We start from the raw sequence: 13,509 nt of genomic DNA on the forward strand, positions 1-13,509 counted from the left end.
CCCCTCACCTCTGAAGACGTTCACGCACTTGTTACATCTAACCGTGCCACCACCTGCTCCCTTGACCCGATTCCCTCCTCTCTTCTCCAGGACATCTCACACGACATCTTGCCATTCCTCACCACCCTGATCAACTCCTCCCTCACCTCAGGTGTCATTCCAGCGGATTTTAAGACCGCTATCGTGAAGCCTCTCCTGAAAAAACCCAACCTTGACGCTACTGACATCCAAAGCTACAGACCTGTATCTCTTCTTTCATTCCTCTCTAAAACCTTGGAACGTGCTGCCTACAACCAACTGTCATCCTATCTCTTGCGGAAGAACCTCCTAGACCCTAACCAATCAGGATTCAGGACTGCCCACTCCACTGAGACGGCCCTCCTCACTGTGACCGAGTCCCTGCGAGACGCCAAAACATCATCCAACTCCTCCGTTCTCATTCTCCTTGACCTATCTGCTGCATTCGACACAGTCAACCACCAAATTCTCCTCTCCACTCTGGCTGAACTTGGCATAACCGACTCTGCTCTCACCTGGTTTACATCATACCTGACAAACCGCACCTTTCAGGTCACATGGAATGGCTCTATGTCCAAACCCTGCTCTCTGGACACGGGTGTCCCTCAAGGCTCAGTATTAGGACCGCTTCTGTTCTCACTATACACCAGATCACTAGGTTCTGTTATCACATCGCATGGATTCTCCTACCATTGCTACGCTGATGACACCCAGCTGTTCCTCTCTTTTCCCCCGTCCTCTGACGCTCACATTGCAACTCGCATCTCGGACTGTCTGGCTGACATCTCTGTCTGGACAACTGCACATCACCTCAAGCTTAACCTGAATAAAACCGAACTCCTCTTCATCCCAGGGAAAGACTGCCCTCACATGGACCTGTCGGTCACTGTTGAGGGCATCACAGTATTTCCTTCCTCAACTGCGAGGAACCTGGGTGTAATCCTCGATGACCAACTATCCTGCACCCCCAACATCACTGCTGTGGCCCGATCCTGCAGATTTGCCCTCTACAATATCCGCAGGATTCGGACCTTCCTCACAAAGGATGCAACGCAGCTCTTGGTCCAAGCACTGGTCATCTCCCGCCTTGACTACTGCAACTCTCTCCTGGCCGGACTCCCGGCCTATGCGATTAAACCATTGCAGCGTATCCAGAACGCTGCAGCACGCCTTATCTTCAATCTACCCAAATTCTCCCACGTGACCCCCCTCCTCCGTGACCTCCACTGGCTCCCTGTTGCAGCACGCATCCAATTCAAGACGATGACACTGGCCTTCAGGGCCATCAATGGAACGGCACCTGCCTACCTTCAAACACTGGTCAAACCTCATGCCCCGAAGCGAGCACTCCGCTCCTCTACTTCAGCTGGCCGGCTGGTACCACCATCGCTGAAATCAAACAAATGTCGCTCAGCAAAGTCCAGACTCTTCTCTGTTCTGGCGCCTCAGTGGTGGAACGAACTCCCGACCAATGTCAGGACAGCAGAGTCATTTGCCATCTTCCGAAAAAGGCTCAAGACTCACCTGTTCAGACTTCACCTCGACTCTACATAGCATGACCCACTAACACCCTCCCTCGACCCCCCCCCCCCCCCCCCCCCCCGCAAAAAAAAAAAAAAAAAAAAAAAACTCGGATCGTAGCACTGTTACTCTTGAAGTACTACTTTACTCAGATGAGGACCTAGCACTTGTTCTATTTTTAGCTCTTACTGCATCGGCAATGATACGTCGTGGTTTCTTTGTTTCCTTCTTTTGACAAATGTACTTATTGTAAGTCGCTTTGGACAAAAGCGTCTGCTAAATGACCTAAATGTAAATGTAAATGTAACAGTAGAACCACCTGAGGAACCTGTAGGACCGCCCTAAAGAACACCAGACCAGGTCTCAGGCCGTCAACGTCGTGCCTCTGCAGCTTCACTCTCATCTTCTGTCTCTGCTTCTTGGAGCCGTGCCAGAGGTGGTCCAGCGGTCAAGAACGCAGACCGCCGTCGCAGGGAAGCGGGTTCGAATCCCGCCTGAGGTATGTCACACGGGAGTGTGTGAAGAGTGTGTGTGATTTCATTTCAACAACTAAAAACGTTCAAAACTTGCGTTCGTCGTCGTCGTCCGTTGCGATTTGCGCGTCGATTTCAACTTGAGAATTTCCACCAACAACAACAAGGAGGGAACGAAGAAGCCGTAAGTACACATGCCAGGAGGTCAAGCTAGCTAGCTTAGCTAGCTTGATAGGCTAATGATTATTTAATTTAATTTTAAACTTAAATTGTACACAATAATATTCCAGGTTACATCATTCTAATTTCAAAGCTTTCTATTCAGGCTTTTAAAGTGAATGCTGAATTTTTTTTTAAACTGATATTTTCCATAATCTTCTTTATGTTCATTACTTTAAGAAATAAACATTTTAAATTATTCATACATCAAAAAGGTTATACCATCCTAAAATAAAACTGTGGATTATAAGAAGTCAGTGTCTCTGTGTTTCTTTTAGGTCATGTTCATTATGAAAAATGTCTTGTTGATCATCTCAGCATCATATCTGATATTACACCTGATAGTACACAAGCTCTCTTATTAGTTTGTAATATTTAATATGAACTACATTTTAAGAATAAAATAATTTAGCAATGAATTGGTTCTTTTTTTCTGTGTACTGTTGTTATATTCCATCGTTTTGTGCAGCTATCAGTAGAGACACTGTTGAGGACTTTATCAGCGGCTATAGTGCAACAAGATTTTAACCTCCCCAGCTCACTCTCAAAGAGACTGAATGAACTGATAAGAATATGAGTTTAAAACTGCATGTGGAAGAGCGTCTGTGAGTCTGTTTCAGTTTTATTTAGAGTCATTGTGGTTCTGCTTGGTGACTCTGCTTGGTGTTGTGTTCACTGGACCAGTTATTCTCATCACCGTCTCTTCAACAACCCTCTGCACCTGCAGCAGGCCGTTCTCACTTCAGTCACACTGAAGGAGGTTTTTGTACGGCGACAAATCACTGTGTGAACACCCAAGCACTGTTTATATAGTGGACACTCTGACAGTAATAAACTGCTGCATCTTCAGCCTGAACTCCACTGATGGTCAAAGTGAAGTCAGAGCTGCTTCCACTGCCACTAAACCGAGATGGTGTTCCTGATTGAATATAGCTAGTCGAATATATCAGGAGCTTTGGAGGCTGTCCAGATTTCTGTTGATACCAGTGGAAATAATTATCGCCGTAAACAGGCTGACTATTCTTACAGGTGAGAGTGACAGTGGATCCTGGAATAGATGTCAATACTGGAGGCTGAGTCACAGTCACCTGACCGCTGCATCCTGCAGGACAAAACAAATCATTCATTCATCAGCAGAAGGAAAGGAGAGAAAAGGCGAGGCGTCGTGTTTGAGATGTTGCCGAGCCAACAAACCTGTAAACCAGCAGCAGGCCAGCGTCCAGATGAGGATGGTGATGAGAGTCATGGTGGTTGTGGTCTCTGCTGTGTTGACTGACAGATCTGAGTCCTGCAGTGTTGAACTCACAGGACTATAAAGCTTCTCAGTTCACTGGAGGATCAGCTGACGATGCAAAGCCTCCTCTCTATGGAAATGATTTCTCTGCTCTCAACAGACTGAAGGCAACGTGGGACACGAAATCAGGAGCTAACTATTAGCTGGTGTGTTTTTCCACGTGTGCTGTCAAGGAGAGTATGTGTTGCTTTGCTACTATATGAAAGTAATGTTCATGCTGTAGTTATAACAAGGTGTGATGGATATTTCTCTACATGTGTGTTATATGCTGTACATGTGCGGCGCAGCTGCGTCATTGTGCGCTGCTGGTGTTTAATATTAATATGTAGCCTGTTAAGGAGAAAATTGATGTGTACTTGAAATATGCTTGAATGTGAATGTGATGTATATGATTTGATGTCATTTAGACTAGTTCAGGACTTAATACTACTGAATTACAATAGTATTTTGAGAGTTTGTTATGATATTCATTATGGCCATAGATTGAATTCATGACATAAAAAGTAATAGCCTTGTTTTACACAGGTTTTTTCCTGGGATGACTTGATTTGGATTTGGATTCTGAATTCTCCTTGACGAAGGAGAATTAGAGCTGATACAGGGTTTATCCTGCAGGAAGGATCACCTATCCTTTCTTTCACACTTGGAGTTCACCGGTGTGGTAGGACTTCTGAATGACTAAACTTGAATATTTTCTTTTTGTTGACTAACTGACTTATTAAAGGACCTTGCATTCTGGATTGAAGACACTTTCACTGCATTCTGGATTGAAGACACTTACACTGCATTCTGGATTGAAGACACAGACTGCATTCTGGATTGAAGACACTTACACTGCATTCTGGATTGAAGACACTTAGACTGCATTCTGGATTGAAGACACTTTCACTGCATTCTGGATTGAAGACACTTAGACTGCATTCTGGATTGAAGACACTTTCACTGCATTCTGGATTGAAGACACTAACACTGCATTCTGGATTGAAGACACTTAGACTGCATTCTGGATTGAAGACACTTACACTGCATTCTAGATTGAAGACACTTAGACTGCATTCTGGATTGAATACACTTAGACTGCATTCTGGATTGAAGACACTTAGACTGCATTCTGGATTGAAGACACTTAGACTGCATTCTGGATTGAAGACATTTAAACTGCATTCTGGATTGAAGACACTTACACTGCATTCTGGATTGAAGACACTTTCACTGCATTCTGGATTGAAGACACTTACACTGCATTCTGGGTTGAAGACACTTAGACTGCATTCTGGATGGAAGACACTTAGACTGCATTCTGGATTGAAGACACTTAGACTGCATTCTGGATTGAAGACACTTACACTGCATTCAGGGTTGAAGACACTTACACTGCATTCTGGATTGAAGACACTAACACTGCATTCTGGATTGAAGACACTTAGACTGCATTCTGGATTGAAGACATTTACACTGCATTCTGGATTGGAGACACTTACACTGCATTCTCGATTGAAGACACTTACACTGCATTCTGGATTGAAGACAGCACAGACAAGCTGAACTTAAAAAGGACCACGAACATTAAAGGACACAACAGCGGGACACTTTATTGTATTAAGTGAGCTGTGTGTTTCATGGGATTGTTGTTGTGTGTTAAACCATGAAAGCGCTGTAAAATTATTAATGTTGAAATTGTCTTGCCAAATACTGTGGTATTGTTTAATTCCTCTGTGATAACTGGTTGAAAAGGGGAACTATTTTATTTTCAGTTTTCAATACATTTCATATGTTTGAGTAAAGGTTATTGCCTATCACTTATCTTGTCTGGTGCTTCCATGTGTGGTCAATGTGTCACTTAGCTCCTCCCGAACCTAGAGCAACTGTTACTTACAAAGATTAGGTTATCACGGTTACAAATAGGACTATGGAATGTAGTGGTTTTATAACTACTAGTACTACTCCCTGAAGGTAATGAAAGCTAATGGTCGTATGTTTATTTGTAGGGAAAATATTATATTTTGAGGATGAAATTAATTGGATTTTTAAATTATAACTTATAAATTGTAAAAGTCTGAGAAGATTTTAACCTGACCATCTCACTCATAAAGAGACTGAATGAACTGATAAGAATATGAGTTTAAAACTGCATGTGGAAGAGCGTCTGTGAGTCTGTTTCAGTTTTATTTAGAGTCATTGTGGTTCTGCTTGGTGACTCTGCTTGGTGTTGTGTTCACTGGACCAGTTATTCTCATCACCGTCTCTTCAACAACCCTCTGCACCTGCAGCAGGCCGTTCTCACTTCAGTCACACTGAAGGAGGTTTTTGTACGACTCTAAATCACTGTGTGAACACCCGAGAACCGCTTATCTCGTGGTAACTCTGACAGTAGTAATCTCCAGCATCTTCAGCCTGAACTCCACTGATGGTCAAAGTGAAGTCAGAGCTGCTTCCACTGCCACTAAACCGAGATGGTGTTCCTGATTGACGTGTGCTAGCTAAATATATCAGGAGCTTTGGAGGCTGTCCAGATTTCTGATGATACCAGTGCAAATACTGATATCCACTACTTGTGTAAACAGGTCGACTAGTCTTACAGGTGAGAGTGACAGTGGATCCTGGAGTAGATGTCACTACTGGAGGCTGAGTCACAGTCACCTGACCGCTGCATCCTGCAGGACAAAACAAATCATTCATTCATCAGCAGAAGGAAAGGAGAGAAAAGGCGAGGCGTCGTGTTTGAGATGTTGCCGAGCCAACAAACCTGTAAACCAGCAGCAGGCCAGCGTCCAGATGAGGATGGTGATGAGAGTCATGGTGGTTGTGGTCTCTGCTGTGTTGACTGACAGATCTGAGTCCTGCAGTGTTGAACTCACAGGACTATAAAGCTTCTCAGTTCACTGGAGGATCAGCTGACGATGCAAATTGCCTGCCCCTCATAATACGGGACCGTCCCACGTTCATGAATTTTAAGAATCATTTAAAATTGTGGCTCAGGGAAAATCAAAGCTGCACTCACTTTTAACTGCATCACACACTTCATTATGTGTGTCACTCACATGTCCTGTTGCATCTTGTCTTGTCTGTTGTTGTTAGTGTTTGTCTTGACACTCAAATTAAATATGAGGGTGTTGTATGTATGTTACCTTGTTTTTATGTTTTCTATGTTTTCTGCCTTGGTACAATAGATGAAAACTAGCCATTGTACTATCGAGTATTTACATTGTGTATTTAAAGTGATGTCCATAAATATGCACTGTCTCTATTGATTAAACAAATTATTATAACCTTTATTTAATCTCGGGAATATATTGAGGAGCAATCTCATTTGCAATATAGCCGAGATAAAAACACAAAACATTTTTGGACAAGACAAAACACAAAACATTTGAAAGATACATAAGTAAATCTGAAATATCAGAAGAGTAAAGTGACGCAGAATAATGAAGACAGAGAAATTAAAAACAGGAGCAGTTAGAAGTAAAATAAGACGCAGTTATGGATTTAAATTGTCCCAATGATAAGAGTGTGGTAAGTTTCAGGTGGTTTTGCAGAGTGTTCCAGGCTGCAGGTGTACAGTAAGAAAAGTGTGGACAGAGGGAACCTGCAGTGTGATCCAGTCCTTTGAGCGTGTATGATGGAGACTTGCATTGAAAGACACTAAAGAATTGATATAGGATGTAAGAGACCAGTGAGAGCTTTAAAAACAAATAAAATCCAGTGTCTATCACGCCTGTCAGAAAGCGAGGGCCATTCAACTTTTGAATACAGGTCACAGTGATGAGTGTTGTAGTTGTCACCTGTAATAAATCTCAGGGCTGAATGATATACAGTGTGAAGTGGGTGTAGAGTTGCAGCTGATGCATGCATGCATAAAATGTCTCCATAATCTAAAACTGACATAAAAGTTGCCTCAAGTTTCTTCAAACTTTGAATTTATTTATTGAAATAGTTGAATAAATAAAGCCTCCTCTCTATGGGAATGATTTCTCTGAGTTGTATTTGTTTCACACAAAGAGAAACGATTTATTCATCAAGAATGTAGCATGAACCATAAACCATCATTAAATAAAACTGGATCATAATGAGCCTGTTTTTGTATTTCTTTTACATATTCAACAAGAAAAATACCTTCTTGATATTTTCAGTATCTAATACATCTGTTAGTAGAGGAGATGGTCGTATGTTTATTTCACTGTGGCATTTGAAGAGAAAATATCATATTTTCAGGATGAAATTAATTGGATTTTTAAATTATCCATCCATCCATCCATTTTCTACCGCTTATCCTGTATTTAGGGTCACGGGGGGGCTGGAGCCGATCCCAGCTGTCATTGGGCGAAGGCAGGGTACACCCTGGACAGGACGCCAGTCTATCACAGGGAGACATGTATAGACAAACAACCATTCACGCTCACATTCACACCTACGGGCAATTTAGAGTCACCAATGAACCTATCCCCATCCTGCATGTCTTTGGACTGTGGGAGGAAGCCGGAGAACCCGGAGAGAACCCACGCTTACACGGGGAGAACATGCAAACTCCACACAGAAGGAACGCGGGCCGACCCGGGAATCGAACCCAGGACGATTTTTAAATTATGACTAATAAATTGTAAAAGTCTGAGAAGAATTGAACCTGACCAGCTCACTCAGTTTTCAGTGTGAGTACGAGAAAACAGTTCAGACTCACGGTGACACGAGAACTTAAAACTGCGAGGAGCAGCGATGCATTCAAATCATGCAAAACCCGTTTGGGCCCAGCTGTGGTTGTGGAAGTGAAAGGGAGAGAGGAGGTGGAGGAAGTAGAGGCTACATCTCCCTGTGGACTGATTCAGAAGAAACGTTGGACTCTGCATCTCTCTGCTCCTTCTGCCTTTGCTGGTAAATAGATACAGGCCGCCCTCTGCTGGCTGACTCCATATTACCATGACATTTAATTTGTACAGCCCTTTGCTCTTCTCCTTATCATTACATTTACATTTAGGTCATTTAGCAGACGCTTTTGTCAAAGCGACTAACAATAAGTACATTTGTCAAAAGAAGGAAACAAAGAAACCACAACTTATCATTGCCGATGAAGTAAGAGCTAAAAATAGAACAAGTGTTTGGTCCTCATCTGAGTAAAGTATACCTTAAGAGCAACAGTGACTCAGCTGTCCTGACATTAGTCGGGAGTTGGTTCCACCACTGAGGACCAGAACAGAGAAGAGTCTGGACTTTGCTGAGCGACATTTGTTTGATTTCAGCGATGGTGGTACCAGCCGGCCAGCTGAAGTAGAGGAGCGAAGTCCTCGCTTCGGGGCATGAGGTTTGACCAGTGTTTGAAGGTAGACAGGTGTCGTTCCATTGATGGCCCTGAAGGCCAGTGCCATCATCTTGAATTGGATGCGTGCTGCAACAGGGAGCCAGTGGAGGTCACGGAGGAGGGGGGTCACGTGGGAGAATTTGGGTAGATTGAAGATAAGGCGTGCTGCAGCGTTCTGGATACGCTGCAATGGTTTAATCGCAGAGGCCGGGAGTCAGGCCAGGAGAGAGTTGCAGTAGTCAAGGCGGGAGATGTCCAGTGCTTGGACCAGGAGTTGCGTTGCATCCTTTGTGAGGAGAGTCCGAATCCTGCGGATATTGTAGAGGGCAAATCTGCAGGATCGGGCCACAGCAGTGATGTTGGGGGTGCAGGATAGTGGGTCATCGATAGTTGGATTATGAAATCATATTCTGCTTCATATGTCTCTGCTCTATTTTGTTACTGATTTTATAATATATGATGTTATTATGAGCTCCTATGTGTCAGGACTGGACTTGAAGGAGGACTCAGGCGCAGAGTGAGGACAGTAGAACCAAGCTTTTATTCGCAGACTTTGCAAGATTCCAATAAACAGAGTGACAACGAAATTCGGCTATGAAATGCTTGATCCCTGACTTCAGGAAAAAGGGAGAGACGGGGAAGGGAAAGGGTAGGCAGCGGACACAACAAACACCAAAACGGAAAAGTGCTCCGAAGGGGAGGATACAAAATAAAAGGCTAACTAATTGTCCACTCTAGCGAGGACTAATGTATGAACTTTAATAAACAGAAAACGCTCCAAAAGGGAGGATACGGGGCTACAAAAGGATTAACTACTCTTACTCTATGAATAACTCTAGAACGGAAAAACTCTCCAAAAGCGAGGGCACGAGGCTACGAAAAGGAATATCAACACTAACACTAGGAAGAACTCAAGAACAGAAAACGCTCCAGCAAGGGAGGAATATAACAATATCGCTAACAGGGCTAAAGAACAGAAAACGCTCCCAAAAGAGGAGGACAAAAACTACGACGAGAATACAAACTAAGGTAAATCACTACTACGAGAATATCTAACTATGAACCTGGAACTTAAAACATTACAAAACCAAAAATCACTCGTCTTCAGGAAAACCTGAAACTCTGGAATATACAAAACTTGGTCGAGAACGATAGCTGTGGTCAAGGGCTGGACGTATACGTGGGACGAAATACTCTGGCAAGGAGACAGGGGAAGACACAGACTATATAGACATCAGGGAGGGGAGCACAGGGGACAACAATCAGGGATTAGGGATGACGTCAGACCGGAGACACATGAGGAAGAGCAAGTGACCTGAAACGAGATGTGACAGGTAGACTTCCCCCTCCCCCTTCCTGTTTCAGCCACACCTTGCAATCAGTGATTAGTGCCAGGTGACCTAATCACTTAGTTCTTTGTTCAAAGATAGCTGCAAGCAGCCAGCAGCAGGCTTTCGATCACGGTGGCGATTCAGGTGGCGTCCGAGGCGGAAGCGGAGTGCTGGAGTGCGACCAGGGATTTTGGAGCGAAAATTGAAGTCAGGAGGTTCTTCGGTATAAGCGGTTTTGGCATAATCTGAATTGTGACTGGATCGGAATGGGAAGTAGGAGTGGATTATCGGAGGATGATGATTTAGAGACAGAGTGGGAAATGAGGGGGAGCAGGAGAGGTGGAAGAGGGATAAGGGATAGCAGAAATAGCCAGTCAAATAAACGAGCATTTGAGGAGGAGGAGGAGGAAAGAAGGGATGTCAGGAAAAAGATAATGATGGAAGAAAATAAGATCATTGTTAAATTTAAAGTGGGAAATGAGATAACATCAGTCAGTCCAATCACACTAACAGCCGGATTGAGAAAGGCAATTGGGGAAATTGAGATGGCAAAGATACTGCGTGATGGCAGCCTGCTGATAAAATGCAAGAACATTGAACAGAGAAATAAAGCGATGAAACTGCAATTGATATGTAAAAAAGAAATAGTGGAAAAGAAGATAGTTGGGGAGAAGAGAGGAACGAGGGGAGTGATAACTGGAATCCCTGTAGGAGAAAATCTGGAGGAACTCAGGAAAGTGCTAAAAGGAGGAACGGTCACAGGAATTAGACGGCTCCAGGCCTCAAGAAATGGGGAAAAAGTAGATAGTGAATCGGTTCTACTACAGTTCACGGATGAGATGCTTCCAGAGAAAATGATGGTAGGATACATGAGTTTCAGGGTAAGAGAATATGTTCCTCCCCCATTAAGATGCTATAAATGTCAGCGGTACGGTCATACGGCTAATGTATGCAAAGGGAAGCAAAGATGCGGAAGATGTGGGGGGGAACATGCGTATGGGCAGTGTGGCAGTAAGGATGCCGTAAAGTGCTGTAATTGTGGGGGGAACCACACAGCAGCATATGGTGGATGTGTTGTTAGAAAACAGGCAGTAGAAGTGCAACAAGTAAAATCAGAACGGAAAGTGACATATGCAGAGGCTGTGCAGATATGTAACAATGAAAGAAGAGAAGCAGGAGTCAACCAAAGCAAACAAGAACCAAGCATGGCGGTAGGGCAAGCACAAAAGGAAAATATAGGAGTACCAATGGAAAGGATAGTGCTATTCTTAGCATATGTCATCAACTGTTCAGAGCAAGCGAAAACCAAGACAGAGAAAATCAAACTCATAGTAAAGGCAGCAGCTAAATTCCTCAATATGAAAGATTTATCATGGGAGAAAATACAGACTGACCTTAGCCACGGTGAAGGGACATTGGAGGCAGCTTCACAATTCATAACATAATGTTAATACTTCAATGGAATGCAAGGAGTCTGATTGCAAATGGACAGGAATTTAAAGGACATATTGAACATTTAGAAAGGAAACCAGACATCATATGCATCCAAGAAACATGGCTCAAAACAATTCTGGATTTCATTATTAAGGGGTATACAGTTATACGCAAGGATAGAAACAATGGTAATGGTGGAGGGTGTGCAATATTTATTAAGGAAGGTATACAGTATAGACAGTTAGATACAATAGAAGAATTGGAGGTAATAGTTATTGAAGTATGTAGTAAGAAAGGTAGTATGAAAATAATAAATTTTTATAATCCGTGCAAAAAGCTAGAAAAGGGAAAACTAGAGTTAATATTGGAACACTGGACAGGTAATATCATTTGGTGTGGGGATTTCAATGCACATAGCACAGTGTGGGGGGGTAAAGATGATTTAAATGGAGAGATTTTAGAGGAAATAATGGATGAGAAGGATTTGGTGTGTCTAAATGATGGAGCAGGCACAATAATTAATTTGGGGAAGGGTACGGAATCAGTAGTCGATCTTACGTTGGTGTCACAGTCATTAGTCGGGAATAGTAATTGGGAAGTATTTAAAGGAACCACCATAGGGAGTGATCACTATCCTATTTACACAGATGTTGGAGCTGAAAGGGAGATGAAACAGGATGAGAGCGAAGGAAGATGGAAATTTGAAGAAGCAAATTGGAACAAGTATAGAGTGTTGACAGAAGGAAAATTAAAAAAGGTCAATTTAAACCAGGGAATTGATGATCTCAATGCAGAAATAAGCAGTATTATTCTAGGAGCAGCAAAGGAGTCAATACCAAAAAGAAGTGGGAATAAACTGAAAAGGATAGTTCTGTGGTGGACACAAGAGTGCACTAAAGCAATTAAAAATAGAAATAAGGCATTTAAAATCCTTAAAAAAACACATAATCTTCAGAATTTAATTGAGTATAAAAGGAAGCAGGCAGTAGTAAGGAAAACAATAAAGGAAGTTAAAAGGAACTACTGGAGGAAGTACTGTGACTCATTAGGAAGAACTACACCTTTAGACCGAGTATGGGGTATGATTAAGAGAATGTCTGGAAATAGGAAAGAGTATGGATATCCTGTAATGAAAGATGGAGGGAAAATAATAATAGAAAGTAAAGATAAAGCGGAGGCACTAGCAAAGACATTTGTAAAGGTACATAGTAATGGAAATTTGAATAATGAGGAAAAGAGACAGAGGGAGAGAACAATAGAAAAAAATATAGAGGCTCTGCAGGAGGTTGGGGAGGATGGAAGTACAATAAATATGAAATTTACAATAGGAGAGTTAAATAGTGTTTTAAGGAAAACTGGGAAGACAACGCCAGGAAAAAAACAAATAAATTACTGTATGCTAAAAAACTTAAGTGAAAGGAGTAAAGAAATATTATTAAGATTATATAATAAGACATGGGAAGAGGGGTATTTGCCAAAAAAGTGGAAAGAATCAGTTATTGTACCTATATGTAAGCCAGGTAAAGATCCGAGCTTAACAGAAAGTTATAGACCTATTGCGTTAACATCACATATAGGGAAAACTATGGAAAAAATGATAGATGAAAGATTAAGGTACTATCTAGAAACCAAGGAGTTATTGAAGAACTACCAGAGTGGGTTCAGGAAGGGAAGAAGCACAATAGATCCGGCATCATGTTTAGAAAATGAGATTAGAAAAGCATAGGTTAATAAAGAAAGTGTAGTCGCTGTATTTTTTGATGTTGAGAAGGCTTATGATATGTTGTGGAAACAAGGGTTAATGATCAAATTATATCAGATGGGAATAAAAGGAAAAATGTATAGTTGGATTAAAAACTTTTTAACGGATAGGTTGATAACAGTAAGAATAGGGAAAGAATATAGTAACAAGTATGTAGTGGAAAATGG

At 42.3% G+C, this 13,509-nt stretch overlaps 1 protein-coding gene across 1 annotated transcript in view; it reads left to right on the forward strand.

The window, feature by feature from the left end:
* The first annotated feature begins 552 nt into the window (after positions 1-552).
* The window catches only part of LOC311015954 (putative RNA-directed DNA polymerase from transposon BS), a 76,305-nt gene continuing 63,348 nt past the window's right edge, over positions 553-13,509 (forward strand). The window contains exon 1 of the mRNA XM_084013398.1: positions 553-1,848. Coding sequence (XP_083869524.1) covers positions 589-1,572 — 984 coding nt within the window. The 5' untranslated portion in view covers positions 553-588 and the 3' untranslated portion in view covers positions 1,573-1,848. The remainder of the gene's footprint in view (positions 1,849-13,509) is intronic.

The sequence above is a fragment of the Eutrigla gurnardus genome (assembly GCF_963514095.1).
Source record: "Eutrigla gurnardus genome assembly, chromosome: 7".
Lineage (NCBI taxonomy): Eukaryota > Metazoa > Chordata > Actinopteri > Perciformes > Triglidae > Eutrigla > Eutrigla gurnardus.